Source organism: Halichoeres trimaculatus, unplaced genomic scaffold, assembly GCF_033239565.1.
Source record: "Halichoeres trimaculatus isolate MK-OKI-2021-1 unplaced genomic scaffold, fHalTri1.1 fHalTri1_scaffold_21, whole genome shotgun sequence".
Lineage (NCBI taxonomy): Eukaryota > Metazoa > Chordata > Actinopteri > Labriformes > Labridae > Halichoeres > Halichoeres trimaculatus.
In genome coordinates, this window is record NW_027437199.1 from 3,727,800 (window position 1) to 3,754,890 (window position 27,091).

The 27,091-nt window shown below is 36.5% G+C and overlaps 2 protein-coding genes across 3 annotated transcripts in view; both read right to left on the minus strand.

Annotated features, from left to right (window-relative positions):
• ptprb (protein tyrosine phosphatase receptor type b) overlaps window positions 1–18,975 on the minus strand; it is a 32,160-nt gene extending 13,185 nt beyond the window's left edge. Inside the window, exons 1-23 of the mRNA XM_074698386.1 lie at window positions 18,500–18,975; window positions 16,112–16,550; window positions 12,326–12,445; window positions 12,045–12,185; window positions 11,705–11,965; window positions 10,667–10,936; window positions 10,468–10,584; window positions 10,235–10,381; window positions 10,015–10,132; window positions 9,108–9,253; window positions 6,892–7,158; window positions 6,703–6,761; window positions 6,412–6,616; window positions 6,235–6,332; window positions 5,786–5,951; window positions 5,592–5,704; window positions 4,527–4,674; window positions 4,176–4,445; window positions 3,909–4,084; window positions 3,659–3,809; window positions 3,358–3,458; window positions 1,874–2,039; window positions 1,512–1,793 (exon numbers count right to left, since the gene is read on the minus strand). Of these exons, the coding sequence (XP_074554487.1) occupies window positions 1,512–1,793; window positions 1,874–2,039; window positions 3,358–3,458; window positions 3,659–3,809; window positions 3,909–4,084; window positions 4,176–4,445; window positions 4,527–4,674; window positions 5,592–5,704; window positions 5,786–5,951; window positions 6,235–6,332; window positions 6,412–6,616; window positions 6,703–6,761; window positions 6,892–7,158; window positions 9,108–9,253; window positions 10,015–10,132; window positions 10,235–10,381; window positions 10,468–10,584; window positions 10,667–10,936; window positions 11,705–11,965; window positions 12,045–12,185; window positions 12,326–12,445; window positions 16,112–16,550; window positions 18,500–18,565 (4,027 nt within the window). The 5' untranslated portion in view covers window positions 18,566–18,975. The remainder of the gene's footprint in view (window positions 1–1,511; window positions 1,794–1,873; window positions 2,040–3,357; window positions 3,459–3,658; window positions 3,810–3,908; window positions 4,085–4,175; window positions 4,446–4,526; window positions 4,675–5,591; window positions 5,705–5,785; window positions 5,952–6,234; window positions 6,333–6,411; window positions 6,617–6,702; window positions 6,762–6,891; window positions 7,159–9,107; window positions 9,254–10,014; window positions 10,133–10,234; window positions 10,382–10,467; window positions 10,585–10,666; window positions 10,937–11,704; window positions 11,966–12,044; window positions 12,186–12,325; window positions 12,446–16,111; window positions 16,551–18,499) is intronic.
• A 4,154-nt stretch (window positions 18,976–23,129) lies between these two features.
• Window positions 23,130–27,091, minus strand: part of ptprr (protein tyrosine phosphatase receptor type R) — a 41,166-nt gene continuing 37,204 nt past the window's right edge. The window contains exon 15 of one of the 2 annotated variants that reach the window (XM_074698627.1): window positions 23,130–25,505. In XM_074698627.1, coding sequence (XP_074554728.1) covers window positions 25,412–25,505 — 94 coding nt within the window. In that variant the 3' untranslated portion in view covers window positions 23,130–25,411. The remainder of the gene's footprint in view (window positions 25,506–27,091) is intronic. The other variant, XM_074698628.1, reaches the window with a different exon arrangement.

Below are 27,091 nucleotides of genomic sequence, written 5' to 3' on the forward strand. Positions count from 1 at the left end.
AGAAAAAATAAAAGAAAATAAAAGAAAAAATAAAAGAAAAAGGAACAAAAAGTACATCAAAAAAGAAAAGAAAAGAAAAGAAAAAGAAAGAAAAGAAAAGAAAAAAGAAAAAAAAGTACATCAAAAAAAGAAAAGAAAAGAAAAGAAAAGAAAAGAAAAGAAAAGAAAAGAAAAGAAAAAGAAAGAAAAGAAAAGAAAAAAGAACAAAAAGTACATTAAAAATAAAAGAAAACAAAAGAAAAAAATAAAAGAACAAATAAAATTAAAGGAAAAGGGAAAAGGAACAAAAAGTACATTAAAATAATAAAAGAAAAAAAAAAAGAAACAAAAAGTTTATTAAATAAATAAAAGAAAAAAAAGAAAAGAAAAAGGAACAAAAAATACATTAAAAATTGAAGAAAATAAAAGAAAAAATAAGAGAAGAGAAAAGAAAAAGTAAAACAAAAAGTACATTAAAAAAGTTAATTTTAAGTAAAAAAGCAGTCAAGTTAATTTAAAAAAATTAGGAGATATTAAAAGTAAAAGAAAGGGAAAAGTTCGAAGGTTATACGCCAATTAAATCAAGGAAGGTTTAAAAAAGGGAATGAGATAAAAATTTCATAAAAGTAAAGAATTCAAATGTGAAAAGAAGGAAAGTAAAGTTGAAGAGATAAATTGAAATACATTTTTAATTGTTTTAGGAGTAAAGTCAGAGTGGAGTAGAAAAGTTGAGTCAAGGTAAAAGAAAAATGTGAAATAAAAAAAGTAATAGAAAATTCAAAGAGAATGAGATAGAAGAGAAGAAAAGAGGACAAAGAAGGAGGACATAAAGGAGAAAAGGAAGTAGAGGAGTGATAGAAAGAGGAAAGATGAGTTATCAGCTGAGTTTCTTCTCTGACCTCTTTAAATACATCACAGTTTGACGCCTCTATCTGTGTTTTTTAAAGGCTGATACTAAAAAGTGAGCGTCTGCAGAGCTTCTTCTTCTTAGAGGTGAAGTTTATTTGTTGTGATGAGACGATAAAGTGTCTCCTGGAGGAATGATTAAGTGTGTGAACTCTAAAGGAAAGGTGAAGGAGGACGCGGTTTGTCTTCTTCTGATCCAACACGATTAATCCTCTAAACTGAAACAGATCTCTTTAAGCATTTTAACCACAGTCATTTATTTCATCTGTTTAATTTTCTTTAAAATTCTCCTGATGAAACTGTAAAATTAAAGTTGTTATTGTTTCTATCCGTCCATCTCAGATGAAACTTTCTTCTTTAGCTGAAAAAATGAAACCAGGTCACTTTGTGTTTATTTTTAAACTTGTTTAAATTTATCAAACTGTGTCATATTTTGTCCTCCAGGCCGTCAGATTTGATCCCTGCAGCCAGAAACTCACCGACCAACAGAGTGTGATTAAAAATTAAAACTAACGAGACAAACGAGAGCAGACTGCTCTACTTTCACATTCACTTTGCTCTGCTGCCATCTAGTGGTCAAAAGGAGAAGTACAACGAGTCAGTTTGAACTTCTTCATTCCACTCACTCGTCCTCACGCTCCTCTGGATTGGCTGACTCCTCGCTGTGGGTGAACCCTTGGCCCCGCCCCCGCTGATGGTCTCCACGGTGAAGTTGTACTGGCGCCCCGGGAACATCCCGCCCACGATCCGCCCGGTCAGGTGAGTCTGTGTGACCGAGAGCTGGTCTGGAGGAGTCCACTGCAGACCGAAGCTGCTGAAGTCCCCAAAAGAGGGACCGGACCAGGACAGCTCTACGCTGTCATTGGTCGGGCCTTGTTTGACGGACAGGTGCGTGGGCGGTTTGGGCGCTGAGAGGAAACAAACAGTGAACACACACAGGAAACACTTCTCTGTTTACGTCTGTTTGTGATGTTTGTACGTCACTTACAGGGTCGTCCCAGAGCTGAGATGTTATTGGTCAGCTCTCCGCTGTGTGTGATGACCTCAGCGCGGTACAGTTTACCAGGGGTCAGACCAGAGAACATGTGACTCGTGTGCTCCGGCCCCAACGTCTGAACGCTCAGAGAGGCGTTGAACACATCGTAGAGGATCACCTTAAAGCACCAAGAAACACAGACAGGATGAAGTTTATCTACCTGACAAAAAACATCAAAAACAATTTCTAAAAAAATTAAAGCTCCTGTCAGGAGTTTCAAACTAGTAATGAAACAGACTGAAATTCACAATAATGCTACCTTACGTGCTAAAAAAAAAAAAATTAGACCATCAACAAGGTGAAAGATTATTTCTATGTTGTTATTTTTAGCGTCGTAAACAGTTGGTGGGGGGTAGGTGTCTGACAAAGTGATACATTCCTCCTAGCCTTTTATTTTTTCTTTTTGGGGAGGGAAAACATTTTTATTTCCAATAAAACAAAATACAAGACATCAGAAATGTCTATCATGATACAATATCAGTGATGAGATGAATTGTACAGTCCCCCCCCCCCCCCAAAATAAATAAATAAATAAATAAATAAATAAATAAAATAAATAAAATAAAAATATAATAATGATACTAAAATAAATAAATAAATAAATAAATAAATAAATAAATAGAAATAATAAAAAGGAAAATAAAAGAAAAAAGAAAGAGAAGGGAACAAAAAGAAAAGAAGAACAAAATGCAAATAAAATGTGAGAAAAAATTAAATTAAATTAAAAATTCCTCCTCACCTTTTCCAAGTCTAAGATGAATGTAATTACTTTATCTTGGCAAAACTCTCACTGTAAATGCGTCAAAGCCGTCTTTCTCCACAGGGGGCGCCAAAATAAACACAAGCAAAAATTCCTCACAGGAGCTTTAATCACAGTGAGACTTTTCTTCCTCTATTTTTTTAGCATCGTAAACATTTGGTGGGGGGAAGGTTTCTGACAAAGTGATAAATTCCCCCTCACTTTTTTTTTTTGTTTGTTGTTTGTTTGTTTTTTTCGGGGAGAAAACATTTTTATTTCCAATAAAACAAATTCAAGACAACAGAAATGTCTATCATGATACAATATCAGTGATGAGATAAATTGTAGTTTTCCTTTTGAACCCACATCATGCTCCCCTTCCCTGTTAAAATAAATAAATAAATAATAAATGAAAAATTAAAAAAAGGAAAAGAAAAGAAAAAAGAAAAAAGGTATAGAAGGATAAGAAAAGAAAAGAAGAGAAAAGAAAAGAAAAGATGGACAAAACACAAATAAAATATGAGAAAAAATAAATAAAAAATAGAAAATCTCACTGCAGATGGATCAAAGCCCTCTTTCTCCACAGGGGGGTGCCAAAATCAATACAAGTAAAAATTTCTCACAGGAGCTTTAATCATAATGAGACTTTTTTTTCTCTTTTCTTTTTTTTTTTTTGTTTAAAGTAATAAAAATTTACCTGATAACTGCTGCGGCTTCCAGCTCCGTGCTCCCAGGTTACAGTCAGTCGGTCTGTTTGCTCTGAACTCCGAACTTTGAGAGACGTGACCACGGACGGGACTGCAGAGCAGGAAAGATGATGACAAAAGAGAAGAAAGACGTAAAAAAAAAGGTCAAATTGTTGCACAAGACGGCAAAGAAACAGTGACAAAAATCTAAAAAAAAAAAAAGTTAAGTAAAGGAAAAGGTGAAGAATGGGAAGAAAATGAAAGAAAAAAGAAAAATTAAGCACAAATAAAGATAAAGGAATAAAGACTGACCTGTTCTGCCGAGAACAGACGAGTCGCTGCTCATCCCTCGGCTCCAGCTCACCACCTGCAGTCTGTACAGACTTCCTGCTTTCAGCCCCGAGAACACACAGCTGTCAACAGCTGGACCCACTTTCTGCAGGTCCACCAGCTTCCCCAACACCTGCAGCAGGCGGACGGTTGATATCTCATTAAAGAAAGTGTTTGAGGAAGTATTTCTGCGCTTTAATCACTGTTTCCGTGTCTGTCGTCTAAATCCCACCTGCTGATGCTCCTTCCTGCTTCCTGCAGCATCCTGTTTGTGATTGGCTGCCGCTTCTGTGACGCTGAAGAGCGACAGGTCGTAGATGTCCACGTGGCCCTCGGAGGGCTTCCAGGAGAAGGAGAGGGAGGAGGTGTTGAGGGAGGTGACGGTGAGGTTAGTGACAGCAGACGGACCTGAAAACACGAAGAGAATTTACATGAAAAAATGACAGAGTCTGAAAACAGTTTACGATTTTTGAGAGTTTATAAATTTCTCCAAACTCACGTGTTTGTCCCTCGGCCGTGGCCTCCTCTGATTGGACTCCCCCGCTGAGCGTCACCATCCTCACTTTGTACCACTTTCCTGAAGTCAGACCCTCCAGACGCTCGCTCCGACCGTCCGCAGCGATTGACCGATTGGCCAGGATGACCCCGGCCTCGTCCAGTAACTGTAGACTGTAACCGTCGTACACGCCTACCGGCCTCTCCCAGCTGACGGTGAGGCTGTGGGTGGTGTGGTCGTTGTCGGCCTGCAGGGCGGTGACACTGGCTGGAGCTGAAGGTCACAAATAAAACAGTCAATATAAAAACTGAGTCTTGAACATGAGCTGATTAGTCACTTTATCTGGAGTCCTGCCTGTTCTCCCAGTGGCTTTGTTGGTGTTGGTCAGCTTCCCGCTCTCTGATTGGACGGTTATGGTGTAAGCGCTCCCTGGGATCAGATCCAGGAAGTCCAGGGTGGAAACATGTTTGGGGACGGGACGTTTCTCAACAACAGCACCATCCTGGAAACAGAAAACACATCATCATCAATTTATATGTTGACTCACTCCTTTGAATTCCCATGAATCAGACAATTTTAGAACCCCAGGGTTCACTTTTCGGTCTACTATTGTTTGCAAAATTATCTCAAAAACAATGTCTGAAACTCAGGTTCAAACTATGAAAAACATTTTTAAAAATGAAAATCAAATATACAATAATAAAATAATATTAATTTATAAAATTATAAAATAGATAATAATAATAATAAAATAAGAAACCATATAATAATCACAATAATAATAATAATAATAATAATAATAATAATAATAATAATAATAATAATTATTATTATTATTATTATTATTATTATTATTATAACAATAATAATAATAAATTAAAAAATAAAAACTGTTGACGCTCGGGCTGTAGTACAAACAAAGAAGGTAAAGAAATTAAATTCACATATATTTTATACAGTATTTCTTTATTTTAAACCACCTGAAACTCAGGTTCAAACTATGAAAAAATAATCAAAATAACAGTAAAATTATAAAAATATATAATAATAATACAATGATAAAATAAAGAAAATAGAATATATAGTAAAAATAATAATATAATTATGAAATAAAAAAATAATGAGAATAAAAAAAGGTTGACATAACAGCCTTGAAAAAAGTGAAGCCAAAACATGTGGAGCTCCCCCTACTCACTGGCTTCAGTATAAGTCATAAATCTTTGTTTCTCTCAGGCTTTAAACTCTAAGGGTAGTTTAGGACTCTGTTGTGGAAATGATTTTTTCTTAGTTGTTAAACTATAAAAAAATTTTATCTTCCAAAACATTTTTAAAAGTAGTTCTTTTACTTTTTAAGAAAGTTCTGTGCCAAAATATTTGATTTATTTCTTTGTTTTGGAAGATTTCTGCAGCTGGACTCACCGCTGTGGACAAAGTGACGACGTACATGTCCAGGTCTCCTCCTCCAGGTGTCCAGGTGACAAACAGCCCGCCTCGCTGAGGAACCAGTCGTAAGTTTCCGACTGCACTGGGGACTAAAAAAAAAAACCTGGGCTCAGAAAAACTGGACTGAAATGTCTTGAGTTAAGGAGCAGAAAATGTTGTGTCTGACTCACCTGTGCGTCCTTCGATGAACTGCACTCTCTGGTACGGTCCGCTGAACGTCGACACGAGGATCTTATAAAGTCGCCCAGAGTTCAGAGAGGTGAGCTTATGTTGTCGCACCTCGCTGCTTAGGGTGACGGGAGGGAAAACGCGAGTGTCGTTGAAGAGCAGCGTCACCTGGAGACCATCGATGGTATTAGTTATCATCATCGTCAATTCTTTTTGTTTGTACAGTCAATTTTTTTTCTGAACTTCAACACTTAATTTCTTTGTTTTCATCTCTTCTTGATTTGACTGTGGTTAAAGGTGTGAATGTTCCATAACTGTATTTTGTAGTTACACACAAGCACCACAAGAGGGCAGTAACTACACCAGAAGAATTACAATTAAAAAAAGTATTAAAAAAATTGAAGATTTTAAAAAATAATGTTGGGTTAAAAAAATGTGTCTAAACAGGCACCTCATAGTGGTCCACATCCCCAAGGGCGGGGCTCCAGGTGACGGTCAGATCACCTGTTCCTGCGTCGCTAAGTGACAGGTTTGTAACAGCTGCTGGAACTGAAAGACAACATTTCTCGTAAGTAATAAAAAAAACAAACAAACAATTGAAGTTGTATTTCCTTGGTTTCTTACTCACGGGTACGTCCATCAGTGGAGACTCTGCTGACAAAGTCCCCGCTCCAGGTTTCTACGGTAACAGTGTAAAGTCTCCCTGGTGTCAAAGACGAGAAGACGCACTCGTTGTGACCGGCAGAGATGCTCTTATTCTGCAGGACGCTGTTGTTGTAGCTGATCAGAACCACGTATCGATCCAGATCTCCTGCTGCACGACTCCAGTACACCTGAACACAACACAGAGCGTGTCACCAAAACTGAGAGTACAGATTATAAAACTTCACTGACTGAAAGTAGGAACGTTCACACAAACCTTGAGGAAGCCGTCTTTGGCTGAGTGGGTGGCTGTCGGGTTTTGGACTGTGGCAGGTTCTGCAATACAAACAAAAAAAAACTATAAACAACAAAGACACAACAGAGGGAAAAACTTCTCGATTACTTCGCTTAACTGTAGTAAAATATTTTTAAAAAAGCACGTAAGCGTCACGTGACTCGTCCTTACGTGTGCGCGCTTGAACCGTTGTGCTGTTCTCCAGGCTGCCGCTCCTCGTTACGATCACGACCGAGTACAGCCTCCCAGCGACCAGGGAGCTGAACGAGCACTCTGGCGGCGAGGAGCGGGACACAGCCAGCGTGTGAACGATTCCACTCCCGTCCCGAAGGCGGACCAGGTAGCTGTCCACTTGACCCAGAGCCGGGTGCCACGACACATGCAGTGCGTCCAATCTGCCGCCGTTAGAGGCAGTGACATCTGAGACTGACGCTGGGGCTGAAGTAGGAACAAAGAAGAAGGTAAAAAAATTAAATTCACTTATATTTTAAACAGTATGTCTTAATTTTAAACCGTCTGAAACTCAGGTTCAAACTATGAAGAAAAAAAAAAAATCTATATATAAAATAATAATTATATAATGATAACATATAAAATAATAATATAAAAATAAAATAAAAATATATAAAATAACAATTTAATAATAAAATAATAAAAAATAAAAGTATATTTTGATAATAATTAGAAATTAAAATAATAAAAAAATATATAATAATTATAATTTAATAATAAATCAATAATTTAAAATAAAAATAGGCTGACGCTGGCGCTGAAGTGGAAACAAAGAAGGCAAAGAAATTAAATCCTCTTGTATTTTACACAGAATGTCTTAATTTAAACTGTAACTCAGATTCAAACTATGAACAAAAATAAAAATAATAATAAAATATATAATAAGAATATAATAATAAAATAATTAAAATAAAAGTATACAATAATAATAATAATAAGAAGAAGAATAAAAATAATAATAAATATATTAAATTAAAAAAAAACCTTAAAATTAAAAAAAGGTTGACGCTGGGGCTGAAGTAGAAACAAAGACAGTAAAGAAATTAAATTCACTTATATTTGATACAGTGTGTCTTTATTTCAATCCATCTGAAACTTGGGTTCAAACTATGAAAAATAATAAAAATATTAAAATATATAATAATAATAATAATAATAATAATAATAATAATAATAATAATAATAATAATAATAATAATAATAATATAAAATATATATATTTTATACAAATATAAAATAATAATAAAAAAGAATATTTTATAATGATATAAGAATAAAATTAAAAAACAATAAAAATAAAAAAGGTTGACCTAACAGCCTCCAAACAGCAAAGCCAAAATATTTGGAGCTCCCCCTACTGACTACCCTACTTAGTTCCTCTCAGTCTTTAAACTTTGAAGGTAGTTTAGGACTCTGACATTAAGCCAACAAAAAGTCATTAGCCATAAATGTCTGAGCAGTTTGTCTGTTTATCGTCCAGTAAGAGGTTATCTAAGGAGGCTGGGGGCGGAGCTTGTTCTCTGGAGCAACATATCTACGCACTGATTGGCTGTTTCAGTACACAGAGATATAAACACAGTGTACTCCGAAAATAACCGGGACATTTTTCAGCAACACAATAGGTGCTTTAAGCAGGAAGTGTGTCTCTGTGTGTGTCTGTGTGTGATGGTGTGTACAGGAAGCCTTTGAGCTGAGCACTGGGAGTGGCTTTGTGTTTTCATTCCAGACCTCCTTTTTGGTATTTAAGCTATTGTTCGAAAAAATGTTATCACATAATACACTCTTACTGATACTTAAGCTCACACACACTTATTTTAGCTCCCAGACCTTTAAACCTGTGGTCCTCAGATTTTTAAAGAGGCTCCTTTTCAAATAGACCATCTGTTATTAAAAGGATGACGACGATAAAAAAAAAAAAAAAAAAAAGTTAATTTTCAGAAAAAAATTGTAGTTTTATTTATTTTGTATTTATCTTAAAAATGGATAAAAATAAACTTTTTTTAAAATTAAAACTGTGATTTAACAGCTCATCTCTGCCCTACTCTGTGAACTCTCCTCTCCTGTTAGAAGAGACCTCTGAGCTCTTCCTGTAAACATCGTCTGAGAGTTTTTGATGGGAAACCGGAATACTGTCTCTTCACAATAAGAGTCTCAGGAATTAAACAATCAGACCCTGTTACATAACTGTTCACATTTGTTTAACCACGTAAACAAAACTAAAGTCACAGCGCTGATGAAAACACACGTTCACACAGATTATTTAAACTCCCACACCAACACACTGAAAAAAAGTTGAGGTTGTAGAAATAAACTTAGATATAACTAAAACTAAAACTTAATAACTATAACTTCAAAAAACTACTGAGAAAACTCACTGGTTCGTCCCTCCAGGCTGACGGATTTAGACTGAAGCCCTCCACTGACAGTAGCGGCCTGCAGCCTGTAGAGGGCGCCTGGAGTCAAACCAGACAGCAGCAGAGAAGAAGAACTGACTGGAACACTGAAGTTTTTCACAATGACACTGAGGAGGAAACAAATAAAAAATTGATTATTTTTACATTTTTCTATAAGACAGATAAAAAATAAATACAAACAAATTATTGAAGTTATTTTACAATTAGACTATACTTGATAAATGGATTGATACTTAATTTCCAACATATTGATAAAAATTATAGAGTTTTGACTCAAATATTAGATATGAAAAGTAATTCTTAACAGTTATATCTGCTCAAAAAATATAAAATAAAGAAAAAAAAAAAAAACGAGTTATGATAGTGAGAAAATTCACGAAAATAGAAAAATACATTTAGCAAACTATCACTGTTTTTCTCTTCTTCATAAATATTCAAATTTATTTATTTTATTTTTATTTGTTTTCCAGTTTCTTCAGCAAATTTTTATTTTATTGTTATATATTCTTATATATATAAAGTGTTTTAATTATTTCCTTTATTACACATTTAGTACTCATTCATTGCAGAAAATGAGAATTTAAGGAAAAACATGTTTATAGCTCAAATTAATAAAAAGAAAAACATTAAATAAATTGATGGTTTGGGATTTTAGACTGAAAAAAATATATTTTGTTTTTCTTTCTCTTCTTCTTCCTTTTTTAATTTTTTTTGTTTTTTTTCTTATTTTTCTTTTTTTGCTGTTTTTCCCCTGTTTTTATTTCTTTTTTAATTTTTTGTCTTTTCTTCTTTTTTTTTTTTAGGCTTCAGGTTTGACTTGTGTTTATTTTCTACCTGAAAAGTCTCAGACTCTGGTTTGTGACCTCACCTGTTCTGCAGCAGCGTCAGCGTATACGAGTCCACGTCTCCTGGTGGTTTCTCCCATGATGCTTTGAGGCTGTCGACTCCAGAGCTCCTCAGAGCGAGGCTGCGCAGAGCCATGGGAACTAAAACACACAGACACACAGCGAGCAGCTGACATGAGAGAAGGAAAGTCTTCCACGTTATGATCCTTCGACAGATCCATCCTTCGAGGAGCTCTAACACACCTGTCCTCCCCTCCACTGACACAGAGCTGTTGAGTTTCCAGCTCCTGGTGGTCACAGTGACGTTGTAGCGCCTCCCAGGTGTGAGCACGTTAAAGGTGCACTCCCTCATGTTTGGCTCCACCTCTCTGGTGTCCACGGTGCTGTTACCTGTCGGATTCAGGAAGGATCATTATGATTCAGAGAGATAATTAGTTAGTTAGATTAGTTTGGTTTTTGATGATTCTTTTGGTTACCGTCGCTGAGAGTCAGGAAGTAGTTGTCATGTGACCCAGAGGGGGCGTGGCTCCACATGGCGCTGAGAGAGGTCTCGTCGTAATGTCGGATGTGGAGGTCTGACACCGGAGCTGGAGCTGTAGAGACAAAGGATACACTTTTAGTGGTGTGTGTGTTTCGTTCTTCAGAGGCACGGTCGTATTTCTGTCGTATCCGTACCCGTCGCTCCTTCACAGCTGCTCTCCGCCGTCAGTCCTCCACTCTCCACCCTCAGCTCCGCTCTGTAAAGTTTCCCAGGTGTTAACCCCGTCCCAGGAAAGCTGAAGGTCACAGCTCCTTGATCCAGGACGGTGCTGAATAACTGCTGCGAGCCATCAAACAGAAACACCCTGTAGTTCTCCCAGTGGCCTGCAGGGGGCGTCCAGTACAGGAGGAGGCCCGCATCGGAGGAGGAAGGGGACAGGGAGAGGAGGGATGCTGCTGCTGGGGCTGGAGACAAAAGAGACAAAAAGAAATAAAAAGAGTAGATTAATTCATAAACAACAAATATAACTAAAGAAACTTGGGGAAAAGAAAAAAGGCAAGAAAGATAAAGGAAACAAAAAAAAGACAATGAAATATAAAAATAAATAAAATACTAAGTCCAGACAAATAAATGTGTCCAAGCAAATTAAAAAAAAAAAAAGATAAAAAAGATAAAAAGAATAATATTAACTAAGAAAAATGTAAGAAAGGTAAAAATGAAAACCAAAAAAGAAACAAGGAGTTAAAGATAAAACAAGGAAAAAATATCAACAAAAAAGAACATATGTTGTATAAAGAAAAAACAAAAAACAAAAAACAAGCATTTAAAAAAAAAGATCAAAAAGAAAAATCAAAAATTGGACAAAGCAAAAAAAATATGTAAAATATCAACAAAATTATGGAGAAATATTTGAAAAGTTTAAGGAGGAGGACAGAGTTATAAAAAACCAGGGATAAAAAAAGAAAAATTGTAACATTGTCAAGAAAAACAGAAAATAAAAAAATAACTAGTTAAAAAAAAAGAAAAGAGGAAATGATGACCATTAAAAAAGGAAAAAGGAAAAACCGATACAAAGACCCAAAAAAAGGAAAAAAAAGAAGCAAGAGAAAACCAAAGATTTCAGTTAAAGTAAAACATGTAAAAAGGTAGAAAAAAATACACTTAAAAAAAAACAAAAGGAAAACTTTAAAAAATTATAATAATAATCTATTATTGTTTTAAAAAAGCCTCACCTGTCCTGACGCTGAGCTCTGATTGGTTCTTTAGTTTTCCACTCCTGGTTGTCACGATGACCTGATAGGCCGAGCCTGGGGTCAGCTGATCTAAAGCTACCTCTGTGGCGTCTAGAGGTAGAGTCATCTCTTTATGACTCGTGCCGTTTGACGAGAGGCTGACAACCAGCTCGTCCAGGTCGCCGTCAGGTTTCTGCCATGACAGCAGCATGTTGGTGCTGTTACTGTAGTCGGTCATGAGGTTTGAGACCGCAGCAGGTACTAGAATAGAAAGAAAGACAGAAGAAATTAGATTCATTCTTTATTTTAACCTCTTCTTCTTCTGTTCTCCTTGTTTTACCTGTCTGAGCCTCCATCGTCAGGCTGTTCTGCAGTCCCCCCGCCTCTGTAACCATGGTGACGTTGTACAGTCGCCCAGGTGTGAGGTCTGAGAGTGTGTGTTGGGTTGTTGTGCTTTCTAATGTCTCGTTTCTCAGCAGACCTGACAGAAACAGACAGGATCATGACTCCAGAGCAGCCTCAGTTTCTTTACATATCGCCTATACTGCAGCTGGTCAGTAGGGGGAGCTCTAAACATTTTGGCTTCACATCATGTTGTTTTCGTTTTTTTGCCAGACATACCAGTGTGATCGTGAAGCTGCAGCCTGAAGCGCTGCGTCCTCCCTGGGCCAGCCTGCCAGGAAAGTCCCAGGCTGCTGCTGGTCCTGGAGGTCACAGACAGGCCGCTCACTGCCGACGGCCCTGTGGATAAATCACACACAAACTGTCAGAAAACCAGTTTTAAAATAACCTCTGAAAAGAGGATGCATGTCAGCCTAACTGAGTACAAAGGCTGTTAAAATCTCCCCTCCCCGTGTTTTTGAACTGTTCTTTTAAAATGATTTATCTGTTTTTAGCGTGAGCAGCAGGAAAGTTTCAGCAGGAAAACCATCCCTCGAGTTGTGGCCTTGTCATCAAACGCGGAGCTCTGTGGGAGTCCTGTTGACACACTCCGGCTTGAAAAACACTCCCACTCCCCTGCTTCTCTTCAGTTTATTTTCCCACAATGCCTCGCTGAGTGTTAGTGCCTCTCTGTCGCCACTGGTGCTTCAAACTGAGGTCAAACAATATTATCAGGCTGCGACATCTCAGCTCCAAGTGCCAAAGTGGGACAAACAAAAAAACGCTGAGGCTCTCAGCTCTCAGAGTGGCGGCTGATGTTTATCGATCACAAGCTCCGACGCTCGCTGAGTTTTTACGGAAATGAAACCAAGAGAGGAAGAAATCTGAACTTACAAGACCTGAGTGAATTTATTTCTGCTTAACTGCAGATAAACAACCCTGATCACTCCTGCTGCATTAGCATCAAATAACAAATTAAAACTAAACGTGTAAGAAAAATGAGCAGTTTAATAGTTTGACCCATGTCTCATCTGTTTATATGGAAAAGGTTGGATTTATGACCTATACCACAGCCACTCACTAGGGGGAGCTCTACACAACTGTTTGCAAACTGTGTTACTAGCTTAAGTTACAAAACTGCCATCACAGATCCATATAACGAAGCTAATAGCTCAACGCTACAATTCTGAGTTGAAAATAGCTAAATTCGGACTCAAGAAAACTTATTCCAACTAGCGCGAGATGCTAACTTTTGTGTTGACATGTTCTAATACCAAACCTGATATAGAAATTTGGGCACTATCAAGGCAAATACAAGCACAGATCTAGGTCTCATAATCAAAACAACTGTGCAAATGTGTTAGCTTTCATTTTTAGCCACCAATTAGTTACAAAGCTAACAATATGATGTGAATATAGTTAGCTTAACAACAGCTAATGTTGACAGGAGTTTTTTTTCTGAAAGTATAACCCTTCACCTAAAAAATGGGTGTATTACAGGAAGCTATTTTCATCAAGCTAGCTTTTTTAACCCAGCTTTACACACTCTGTTCTGCAGCTAACAGCAGTTAGCAAAAGCTATTATCTCCTCGGTTGGTGGAGGCAACCAAAGTGGAGCAAAAATAGGGAGAGACTTTCTTAATCTGAGGTCGTATATCAACTTTTTGAGGGGATAATTTGTAAAAGGATGTCGTTACAGTGTAATCAATGTATATTTAAAGAAACTGTGATGGCTGAACAATGAAAACAGGTAAAAACAATCCTCAGAGGTCATGTGACCCTTACAGGTTAAAGTGCCCAGAGAGATAAGAATCCACCAAACACCACAGAAGAAGAAGAAGTGTTTGCTGGGAAGGTTACCTTCAGGACTCCACTGGGCACAGTAACACCCTGTTTCATCCCGTCACCCACACTTACACACACACACATACACACACACACACACACACACACACCCTCACACCCTTTCCCACTGCTTCCCACTGAACAAAGACACAATGGAGGCAGGAAATGTCTGAACCCGGAGCTCTACCCACGATGGAAATACACACTGAGGGTCCAACTTCTGTTCTGGACACCCGCCAGCACGGAGACACAACACACACACACACACGCTAACAAACACACACGTACTGTTTCGACTCTATCACTCTCGCTCAGCAGGACTGGGGTTCCTGTAGCTAATCACAGAGCTACAGAGAGGGGAAGCTACATGACATTAACTCTGAGACACACACACACACACACACACACACACACACACTAAGACTCAACACAACATGGAGGTCGTGTCGTGTTCTTGTACTTCAAAAGACGAGAGGTCAGAGGAGATGGAAACAATAGAACAGAACTGAAAACAATCGAATATTTGACTAAACATTGTGCTCAGACCTTTACACCCCAAAAGTTCCCGTACATGTAACAATCCTGATCCAGTCTGTTGATATAAAACTTCTGTAGTCAAGGTAGAGGTACTGATATAACACCCTGAAAATACTCCACTGAGGTGGGTCTGTAAATTTCCTTCAGTCAAACTAAAAACATTTAAACTCAAAATAGTAAGTAAGCATTAAATAAAGTCAGGTCATCAATAAAAATATGAATTCCTGTTAAATTTACATCAAATCTAATTTCATGTCCAAGTCTTGTATCAAACTGAGTTATTTGTATCATTTAACACCATATTGTGTCAAATTACATCAAACTGTTTGATATTGTACCACATTAAAATGTATTGTGACAGATGGTATTGAAGCCAATCAAATTGTATGATTTTTCGACCATTTCCTATTGTATCATGTTGTACCGTACCAAATTGAATCATATCAAAGCTTACTGAATTGTAACATATCATACTGTATTGTGTTGTATCCTACTGTTTTGTACTGTATGAAATCATATTGTATCATATCCTATTGTTTTAATTCATATCACATCATGCTGCACCGTACTGTATTGTACCGTACTGTATCATATTGTCTCTTATCCAAACAAAACTGTATCAGATCACATTGCATGCTGTTTCCTATCATACTATATAATATTGTATTGTATAATATTGTGTTGTATTGTATTATTATTTTTTTTATTTTATTAATAAATTATATTTTATTACATCATAACCTATCTTATCGTACCCTAATGTACCGTACCGTGTCACATCATTCTGTATTGTATCATATCTTATCATACCATACCCTATCATATAGAACCATGCTGTACCGTTTTAAGTCATGTCACATCACAATGTATGGTACTGTGCTGTATCTTATTGTACCGTACCATATCAAATCCTATAGTATGATGTATTGATTTATTTTATATCATATTGTAATGGAGTATACAAATAATATTAAATCATATTATATTGTATTCCACCATATTGCATTGTATCAAACCATATCAAATTATATTGTATTACATCATGACGTATCTTATCATACGTAATGTACCGTACCGGGTCACATCATTCTGTATTATATCATATCTTATCATACCATACCATATTGTACTGCATAAAATCATATTGTAACGTTTTAAGTCATGTCCCATTGTATTGTATGGCACTGTACTATCTATACTATCTTAGTGTACCGTGCCATAGCAAATCCTATAGTATGATGTGTTGAATTGTTTCATGTCATATTGTAATGGAGTATACAAATAGCATTGTATCATATTGTATTGTTCCACATTCAACCTTGTTATATCAGATCATAACATATTAAACCATATTGTATCATACAGTATCGTACCGTACCAAATTATTAGGTACCGTACTGTATCATACTGCATTATATTGAATACCATATCAAATCTTGTTGTATTGTTTATTTTTCTCTTGGGTTTTTCCCTTTCAAGCATATTTTTGCATATTCTCAAGGATTTAATGTTTGTGTTTTTATCTTTAATTCAACTACTGTGACTGCTGAATGTGGATTTATTCCCCATAAAACAAAGTACACATAATACCTCATAAAACACAGAGTCCTGTTGTTGTGTGGTGTATTGAGTGTTTGGACTCACGTGTGTGCAGGGTGATTGTCGCCGTCTCGTTGTCTTTCTGAGACTGAACCTGCAGCAGGTAAACGGTTCCTGGCTCCAGGTGATCCAGCACACATGTGAAAACACCTCCTGCCTCCTTGTTACCTCCATCCTCAACTCCTAGCTGGTTTGTCCCTAGATAGTTCCCTCCTTCCTGCTCCTTCACCTCCTCCTCCTCCTCCTCTGTTTGCTCCTTTACTTTAATCTCATTGGTCTCTACCTCCTCATTTCCACTCGGCCTCAGTCTTTTCTGACACGCAGCGCCGTCTGCTCCAGTGTCTGGAGACGTGACGGTGAAGGAGCAGTCGTGTCCAGGTGTGCTGATGGTTAGAGAGATGGAGTCCAGGTTGGATTCTGGTTCAGACACAGAGATGTTACATGGGGTGGACTGGCTCTCTGCCGGGGCTGCTCTGCTCTGATCCTGAAGAGAAAAAAGGCAGAAAAGTTAGAGAGATGAAGAAATAAACAAAAATACTAATAATCTAAAAACTTTCTAAATCAAGTGTCAAAAAGAATCTAAAAAAAAAACATGAACAATGACCCTGTTGTGTCTCTGCCAAATACCCATCGCACAGACTGAGCGGTTTTTAATCATCTGCAGCTATTTGTGAGTTTTTATCACTTCTTGGGTTCAACTGCTCACCCGACCTTTGACCTTTTTTATGTTCATGCATGTGCAGAAAGTGATAATACAGTTGGCGACAGTTATTCTGAACTCTTTCACCTTTTCTCCTGGAAAGCAGAACAGGACATGAAAGTATTTGTCACTGATAATGAGGTTCAGCGAGGGCAGAGACAAACAATGCTGCTGACACCGTTTAAACCCAACACCGGCCCACAGAGATCACTAAAACAAGCACACAACCTGTCCAGTGCTGCTGGTTTAAAGCGGAATGAAAACACTGGGGTAAACCTATTTTTCCATCCACGGACACAGAGATAGAGCTAATGCTGGGTTAAGCTTAGCCTAGCTTAGCACAAACACTGGAGATAAAGGGACACTGCTCATCTTCTCATAAAGTAGAGAGGGTGTTCAATGACATTAGCAAGTTACAATCATCTCAACTTCTCTTTCCTAACTTTCATCACTCTATAAAAGTCAGAGTTTAATTCTAATGTGATGGAGTTCTTCAACAATGGAGAACAACAGCAAACACAAGAAAATCAGACCTCATGCTGTAAATGAAATAGCAGAAAAAATAGTGAATAAATGAGTCGATATGATAAAGAAAAATTAAATTAAATTAAATGATTATTGAAATAAAAATAAAATAAATTATTGTTATTCAAATTACTATTATTAATATTATTATTATCATTATTAAAATCATAAATTTAAGAAAAGTTCAAAATAAAGTATTTATTATAGTATTTAAAATATATATTGTTATAATTATTTTAACAATAATAAAATAATTGTATTAATATATTATTGTATAAATTAAATAATATACTATAATATTTTATGATTACTACTATTATTTTTTTTAATATTATTATTATTACATTATTAATAAATATAATTATAATTTTGTATTATTTATTGCACATTTTATTTATGAACGCTTTTCTAAGCACTCAAAGAAGCTAAATGCTAAGAAAAACTCCTGATACAGTGCCAGATGTAAATAAATAAAAACTTGTAACAATAGGCCAAAACTGAATAAAAATAACAAATAAATAAATATTTTTTTAACAATATTAATTAATTTTTCAGACTTTTTTTGCAATATTTTCCTTTAAATTGCTAAATTATTTTTATATGATATTTAATTTAAATATTCATTAAATATATAAAAATTTTTTTGAATTTTAATATCTCATTTAAAGCTGTTATAATAATACCAAAAAAACTCTGATTCAAAGAAACTATGAGAATTCATCATTTTGTGCAAATTCTGGCGCCCCCTGTGGACACAGAGTGTAACACATCCCTGTTAATAGAACTTACAGTGATTTCTGAATCAAAGTTGATAATCAAACTTTCAGATCAACCAGATATTTAATATAAAATACTGCTCTGGTACCATAACCTCTACAAGATGCTGGTATTACATTAGACAGTATTTAATATTTGAAAGTAATGGTTGGATTTTCAAAGTAGAAGCTCTAACTTTGCAGAAATAAATTTCCTGGTAAGGTGGTTTGTTGACATATGGATGGCAGATTTTCAGCTTTGAAAGACAGAAATGAATAAAAGTCATTTAGAAAATAACTTGAAATCCTTTGAAGTGACCCTCAGATAAGGTAGGAGTCTAAAGAACATAAGATCAAATATTGTGGTGCAAAAACTACAAACAGTAGATCTAATCTTTGTATTTGATTTTGTAAATGATTGATTTAAATGTATAACCAATGAAGCAGACTCACCTGGAGCAGCAGCAGCCAGGTGAACCACAGGCAGCAGAGAGAACTCTGAACTTTACATTTCAGCATTTTGATCCTCCTTCAGATCCTCAGAGCGACCACGCGCCAACATAATCCTGAGGCTGGAGATGAGTTCACCTTCACTGACTCAGGCCGACCAGAGAATATCCCACAATCTTTGAGTTCTCCAGGACAGAAAAATGGAGTTTAAGGATTAAATAAACTGGAAAAACCTGCAGAATGTTCCTTTTTCCAGACTGATAACGAGAATTAATCCCTGATTTGACAAAAATAGTTTCCAATTCTTCCAGAAACGTCCTCTTCTGCTCCTGCGATGTTCTCCGTCTCACGTCAGACTTGAACTCAACCCTCTCAGACTTCTAACTCAGCCTTTCCCTGCTTTCCCCTCCCTGTCTCACCACCTGTCTGTCTCTCTTCCTGCCTGTCTGTCTGCTGGTCCGAGTCTATAGTGTCGAGGTTGGGAGTCACTAACGGACTTCCTCAATCAAGCCAACAGCTCTGTGAGTCACTGCAAAGGCTCGGCTACAAACCCAGGCTGGATGCTGGATATAAATAAACCTGCAGTGACAATAAGAGCTCACCTATCTGCTCCGACATCACAGGTAGATGGTAAAAATAGAGACCGGCGTTGATTTATTCCTCAGAGACGGGACTGAACGTGGAGTTTGAAGTTCGACAGCGTCGTCCTCTGATGTGCTTCATTCTGTGGTTTCACAGTTTGGAGGAGTAAATTTAGTCCTCACTCTTCCTGTGCCCCTGTTTCTGTTTCTGTTTCTGTGCTGCTCATAACGAGCTGCGTTAATTAGCAGAGCACACTGGAAATGAAAGAGCGGTCAGATGTTTGAAGGTTGTAGAAAATCCTCTTCACATAGATTTTATTCTGAACAAAGGATCCACAACTGCACAAAGACCTGAATCAAAGCTCCTCTTTAAAACTTTGTTTTTAGTTTGTTTTTGAGACAAATTGTTCAACAAAGATGATCAGCAGGATGCAAAACTTCTGTAAGATCTTCATAAAACATTTGCAAAAACAAAAGAAAAGTTTCAGATAGCCTGATAAACTTTTGCCAGATCTCCAGCAACTTTTGCAAGATCCTGAAAAACAATGGGAAACTTTTACAGTATCTAAAGAATTAACTGAGGGGTACCAAGAAAAATTTGACCTGTTCCCAGAAATTTTTGCAAGATCTTAAGAAAATTTTGCAAGATTTGGGAGATCTCAAGGAACATTGAAGATCACATAAAACTTTGTCAGGTAGTGAGATATCCTTTTGCAGGATCTTGATGCTTGTAAATTCCCGAGAAATTTTTAGGGGATCCAAAAAATTCCTTTTGCTTGATCATTGAAACCTTTGCAAAAGCCAGAGACATTTTGCAAGGTCTTTAGAAATGTTTGCAAAATCTCTAACATCTGAGCTTACAACCCTTTTTCCAGATTGTAATGCTCCTTTAAAATCTAGAGAGAAAATTCCAAACTTTTGCAAGATGTTGAAAAAATGTTGCAAAATCTCAAGACCTTTCTAAAACACGGAGAGTTTTTTGTAGGATCCTAAAAAGATCTTCAAGAATTCAAGCAACTTTTACCAGATACCAAGAAACTTTTGCAAGATCCCAAAAAGTTTGTACAAAATCTCAGAAAACTTTTGGGTGATCCCAAAAGACTTTTGCCAGATCTCCAGCAACTTTAGCAAGATCCTGATAAACATCTGCAAAACCATGAGAAACTTTTGTAGTATCTCAAGAATCAGCTGAGGGGTTCCAAGGAAAATTTGACCTGTTCCCAGAAAATTTGCAAGATTTGGGAGATCTCTATAAAACTTTGGCAGGTTTAGAGATATCCTTTCCAGATCCCTTGAATAAACATCTGCAGGGTCTAGATGCTTGTAAATTCCTGAGAAACTTTTGGAAGATGCAAAAATGTTCTTTTGCTTGATCATAGAAACCTGTGCATGAGCCAAGAGCCAGACATTTTTGCAATCTCCATCATCTGAGATCCTAAGGAACTTATAACACTTTGACAGATTTGAAGATGCTCTTTTAAAATCAGGAGAGAAAATTACTGGACCTTACAAACTTTTGCAAGATGTTGTGAAAATGTTGCAAAATCTCCAGACCTTTCTAAAACCCTGAGAATTTTTGTAGGATCCCAAAAAGACCTTTTGAGAAACTTTTACAAGATACCAAGAAACTTTTGCAAGACCTATATCAACTTTTGCCAGATCCTGAGAAACTTTTGCATGACCCCAAAAGCTTTAGTAAAATCCTGAGGAACTTTTGCAAGATCCAAAGAAACTTTTGAAAGATCGCAGGTAATTGTTTGCAGGATCTTTGGTAAAGCTTGGATACTAAGTCTTTTTTCAAAAGATTTTACAAACTTTTTAAAGATCTTTCTTAGGATTTTATGGTCATTTCTCTGGATCTTTCAAAAGTTAATCAGAATCCATTAATTAGGCTGCTTAAGTATTGAACAAATTAATGAACAAAGATCAAGTTTTTTCATTTTTAAAACAGGTTTAGGTCGGTTTGTTGATGTCATTAAATATTTAATTTACACTTTTTGTTACGTTACAGTTTTCCACTCACAAAATCTTTGTCCTGCTGACTCTACACTGAAACTGACCTGTTGATTTCTCTCAATTAAAAACTATTAAAATGAGACCTGGACCTGCTAGTACAAGACAACCTTTTATGAACAATAGCTCTAACATATCCATGCTCATATCAACTCGCTGGGGGCTCAATTTGAGCCACAGAGGGTCTGAATAACTCCCCATTATGTAGCTTTTCCAGTTAAAGGCCAAACTGCTTTTGTTTCAGCCGGCTGGGTCTACTTTTAGTCATCCACACCTTTCCTTCCTTCCTGCTCCCCTCCTCTCTTTCTTTGCCTCACTCTCTCTTATTATATGAAAGTGTGCTTCGAGGAACGCCGTTCATCAATCCTCCGAGAGGATTATTACGCTAACTTAACGTGACGAGACAAATAATCCATCAGACAGTTTGATGTTTTCCATCCTGTGTTTATGTACAGATTATAGGTAACGACAAATCTGAGCATATAGAGTAGATAAAGAGGTTACAGCACTACTCAGTGGCTAATGTTCTGGACTATTACAACATTCAAGTTGGTTAGTAATACAGATAAGAACCACGTACACGTATTAGCATCAGGTGTACCACGCAGCAGGAGGTTAAAGAGACGCTGACATTTCAGTTTCTCATGGTTCAGAAAGTTGGTTTCAGATGTTGGACAAACACTTCGAAGAACTTCTAGAAACTTAAGGAAGGAAGGCAAAACTAAGGACTAAGTTTCTTTAACAAACACCATTTTTGTCCAACCTATTGCAATCAATCTAAAGAAAATCTCTGTCCACTGGTGAAAACATTGGATTAATTTAGTTACATCTATCCTGATGATATTTGTGGAAAACTTTGACATATTTTTGGATTTTCGTTGAGCTGAAATGTGCAGCGTCCCTTTAACCTCCATCAACAGCCAACAACAGTAAAGTACAGGACGTGAACCACCACCTACTGTACATACACAATACTACGTCAGAGGCAGTGTGTGTTGTTTGGAGGCCGGGCTCGACTCACTTTCACTCCACTCGGTTCAAACTGGGATTCAAGTCCAGATTGAACGTCGTCGGTTTCGCGATTGATCCACTTCCTGATCTGACTAAGGTGTAAACCAAATGTTGTCCCAGGAGGCATGTCGGACACGTAGACGAAGACGTCCTTTGATTGTATCACAAGAGGAAGAATAAATAGAAAATAATTCAGTCCGTAGAAAAAGTCTTCAGGGAATCTCTCGTTTGTTGTCCGTCATCCGTCCGATTTTAGCAGCAAGAGCTCGGAGTCTGAGGTCCATGATTTGAACGTTACTGCCTACGTTTGATGTAAAAGCACTTTGACATTTACTGCACAATGTTTCATTCATTCAAAGCAGATTAGATGAATGTTCTTCATTACTGGCATTGACGAGACACCGTATCTCTAAAACCAGGCAACACAGCAGGAACGTCAAAAACCATGTTTTTATCATTTTATACAAAAGATGAAAACCCCAAAATTTGGAAAATGAAGTTAAGACATTTTTTGACACATCTACATTTTGGTCACTACAGTGGAGTATAAGGGTCACTTTTAAGAAGATAACTTTAAATTTTAATGTCTTTATATACTGTATTAGATATCATAAAGTAAAGTTGTTTTGCAGCAAGAAAAAAGCCACAAAATCAAAGTGTATAAAAATTGTAACATTATGAGATGAAAAGTCATAATTTTATGATACAAAGTTGTAAAATAAGGAGAGAAAATATAACAAGAATGTTATTGTACTTCTTCCAGAAAAATGTTGTAATGATTCAAGTATAGAAACCTTAATTTAATGACAATAAAGTTGTCAATTACTGATTTTAAAATTTGTAAAAAAAAAAAAAAAGAGCTAATATACTAACAATAAGGATGTATTGCTACCGGAAAACTGTCTTGAGAATAAAATTGTAAAATTACGGTCATCATTTTACGGCCGTTAATTTTTATTTTTACGGTAATTTAGTGATATGATAACAATAAAAGTTTTAATAAATTGGGGATAAAGTTGTTTTGTGGCAAGAAAAAAATAATAAAGCCCTAATGTCACTAAGAGAAGTCTTGACGCTTTGTGAATAAAATCATAAAAACAAAGACGTAAATTTACGATAATTAAGTTGTTAAGTTTGAAGGAAAACAAAACAAAATGACAACTTTATTTTTGTAATTGTACAACTTTCTCCTTAAAAAATAAGTTCCTATTGTTCTACAAAGTTTTTTCATTATTTCATGAGTACATTTGTTAAATTACAACTTGTTTAATATAATATTTCAACTTTTACAACTTTTTCTCAACGTAAACAGAAATTTGTTTACCTACTCTTGTAATGTAAACCTCTCAAATTTTTTTCTCTGTTTCAGGATGTTACTCCGCTAAAAGAAAAACTTTATTCTCAAAGTCTCAAATTTCCTTCTTTTATTGTGACCCCTAATACTCTGTTGTAGTTTACAGCAAATTCAGTGTTTAATATTTGACGTTTTACATTATCATGATTGACTTAGAGAGGCTTCAACACTTTGATTGTTTTAGCTTAAGTTTTTTAATTCAAGTTTTATCCTGCTCCTGTTGTGTTGATGGTTTCGAGATGATGAGGCTTCAATAAGGGAGTGTTCATGCGAGTTGACCAAAGTCTAATTGCTGCTAAACACATCAAAAACATGTAAAAATTGTATAAAAATAAAGTTATTATTACTCTGATACACCGATATAATGTACTCACTAGATCATATATTTTACACCAGCACAACGATGAGATGACTGCACCATTGTGACGTAAAATATTTCACATTTTTTGGTATAAAGCAACATTTTGTACAACAGGGGAATTGTCAAAGCTGGAAAAGATTAAATCATAGGGAAAGCAGCGAGAAATTCTACTTCAATTTAAATTTGTTTCAACCTACAAGGATTTGTAGTTCTTTGATAAAAAATAAATAAATGAATAAATAAATATTTAGTGATATTAAAGTTATAATGCCTTTATTCGTTGGCAAAAAATATATATATAAGTGGTGGAAGTGCTGCGCCACTTTTGGGCTAGCTTGAGTTCCAATATTTTTAGTGTTTGATGAGCTAGCATTCGAAACTACAGCTCCCATGATGCATCTTCAAAGATGCCAGGATGCTGTGCTTTTTGAAAACTAAAAACATGGTCAGGGAGAAAAAAATATAACTTTAAAAGCGCTAAATTTGATTGGCTTGGGTAAGTATTATGATAGCAAAGCGAGCTAGTTTTAGCGACAGCTTTTAAGTTAGCGTAGGTTAGCGTCTACAGTATATATTGACATATAAGCAACACTGAACGATTAAAGCTAGAGTTAGCTTCTATTAGACTGCTGTACTACAATAACTAGCATAGCAGGAGCTTATTTATCATTACATTGGTTTGTTAGCTTGTAGCGTGGGAGCTATGGCTAGAGGTAGCTCCGTTTGTGACTTTGGTGCTCCAGAAGTTTCTGTGGTGAAAACAAAAAGTGATTGAAATAAAGATTACGACATCAATCCTTAAACGGGTCTTGGCAGTTTTTAATCTAGCTAGCCATAGCAATAGCTTCTCTACTATGACTATCTAACTTAGCAAAAAGTGGCGTTAGCTTATTGGCGGTAAAAACCAACTTTAAATGAGATGTTTGGAGTCTTTGGGGAGTTTTAAAGAAGTTGTAAAAACTTTCCTGAAACAATGAAAACTTTTTGGAAATTAAAATTATTCTAGCCAATAAAATTAGCATCTTTCCCTGTAGCTATGGGGAGGAATGTGGAGTACTGAAGTCACAAAGGAGCTCAGCTAGGTTTGGTTTAACTCTGATAAAGCAGCTTTACCAAAGGTGAAACCAGCTAACAGTCTTTTTTTTTAAATATAGTTTCAGGTTTTCTATAAGAACACCACTTTACAAAAAAATTGTAAAATCCTATAAGACACAGAAACACAACAGTGTTATTAAACAACGTACCGTCGATTCCAGGCTAACTAAAACCACGTTTCCATGACAGAAAAGAGGTAATACAACAGTCTGATTGGTCAAAAACGATGAGATCTGACAGTCATCGCTGCATCCTCCGAGTTCCTCGCCAAAAACTCACAAAGACAAAAAACAGCCGAAGAAGAACGGATACATTCCCCTTTTCAGAAATTTACCTCGTCCCACAACACGCCTCACAGGTTGTCCATGTTGTCCATCAAACTCAAAAATACCTCCACCAGATTTTTCAACGATCCTCGAGGCGATCATACCTTCCAAGGATTAGCGATGTCCGCACACTTTTTGGTCAAAGTCACTTCCTGTTCAGTGGGTCGGTCACACTCATGGGTCGGTTTCTGCGGAGAGGCGGGCCTCGTACAGACTCAAGGCGTGATGGACGAACTCGTACTGCTCACCTGTCTGGATCATACCCCCCCTGCAGTGACAGAGAGATTAAAGGTTAGGGTAATGACATTAAAACAAAAGCAACATTTATATGATCCCAAAAAGTTGGGTTGCTCTGTAAAATGTAAAAAAACAACATGATTTTATGCTAGGAAGTTATTTTTACTAAGTTGGGACAACAGCATGTTGCTTCACTTGGTCTTTTAACCACCTTCTGTTAACGTTCCAGAAACAAGGATTTTAGTATGTGGCTTTTAAAAATGAGACGTCTTCCTTTTCTTTGGAGGTGATGTTGAGCCCATGCTGTAACTTCCACTACAGAGTCATGTCTGTTTTTAAAGCAGTTACACCTATTTGCCCAAAATCACAGCCATACGGTCTTACTTTTCAGTCTTGTACCTTTATTTAACCCCACTTTGAAGGACAGTTATTCCTTAACGGTTTGCACAATCAGAAAAATTCCAGTGGTTTGTGAAAGCGGAGACTGTGCTCTTTCAGTTGATATGTGGTTTTTGCGGTGATTTCACTCAGGCATCTCAGGAAGCTCACGAATATGCAAAAGAGTGCAGAGTAGAAGAAGCGCACAGAGAGAATAGAGCAGAGTTCTCCTAAGAAACAGAAGATCCTCCAAAAAAAGAAGATCCTCCCGGGTTATAAAACTTCCTCTGAGGTTTCTGCAAGTGTGTGTTGAGCAGCGCATAAAGAAAGGGCATGTATTCATTGTGCGATGTTAGAACAGTGAACCAAGTCTTCTTTTCACTGTCTGGACATGATTTGAGGCTGTGTGATATCCTTTGTAAATCAGTGCACCGAGCCTTATTTATACTGTGCAGTGAGCGTAACCAGCTGAATCTCCTCTCCCATGCTTTGACTTTTAGTTTCTTCTTGTGATGAGGAGCAATAATCCTCAGGTGGTGTGTGTGTGTGAGGAGAGGGAGAGCAGAGGGGAGGCTGGAGATTCTGGTGATGCTTTTAGGGACCTTTTTTATTTACAAAATCAGAGACAATACTCAGATATGTTTAATATATCTCATATAACGTGCAGTAAATTGTTAAAAACTCCAGATATTGAAAGTTCAAAGTATTCCAAATAAATGGGCCAAAGCATTTACTTGCAGGACATTTTTTGACCATTTCAAAGCCAAAATAAGCAAAAAAAGTCCAGACAGGCATTTTGAGGCTCAGGTGTTAAAGGGTTAAGTTTTTAGGGAGAGTCAGGAACATGATTTTGAAAGTGTTAAACTACTTGCTCACACAGTCCCTCACAAAGTATTGAATTTCTTCCCATCTTTAATTCTGAGAGAGTTTGCCTCCATGGAATGCCTCTTTAATGCCTTTCATGTTTCTAGCATGTTGCAAACTAGCCTCAATAACTGGGAGATGTTTTTCTGGCATTACACAACTTTTTCAGTGTTTTCTTTTAATTTTCCCTCAATTTTTTTTTTTATTATTTGCTGGCACTGAATTTAAAAGAAGCAGATTTCTCAGTTTTTGCATTATTTCTAGTTGAATAATTGGAGCAGATGATTTTAAACAATCAAATTCTGTTTTATCAATATTTTACACAACTTTTCGGGATTGTTTAGATCAATTCACCGACAGTTCCGCGCAGAAAGC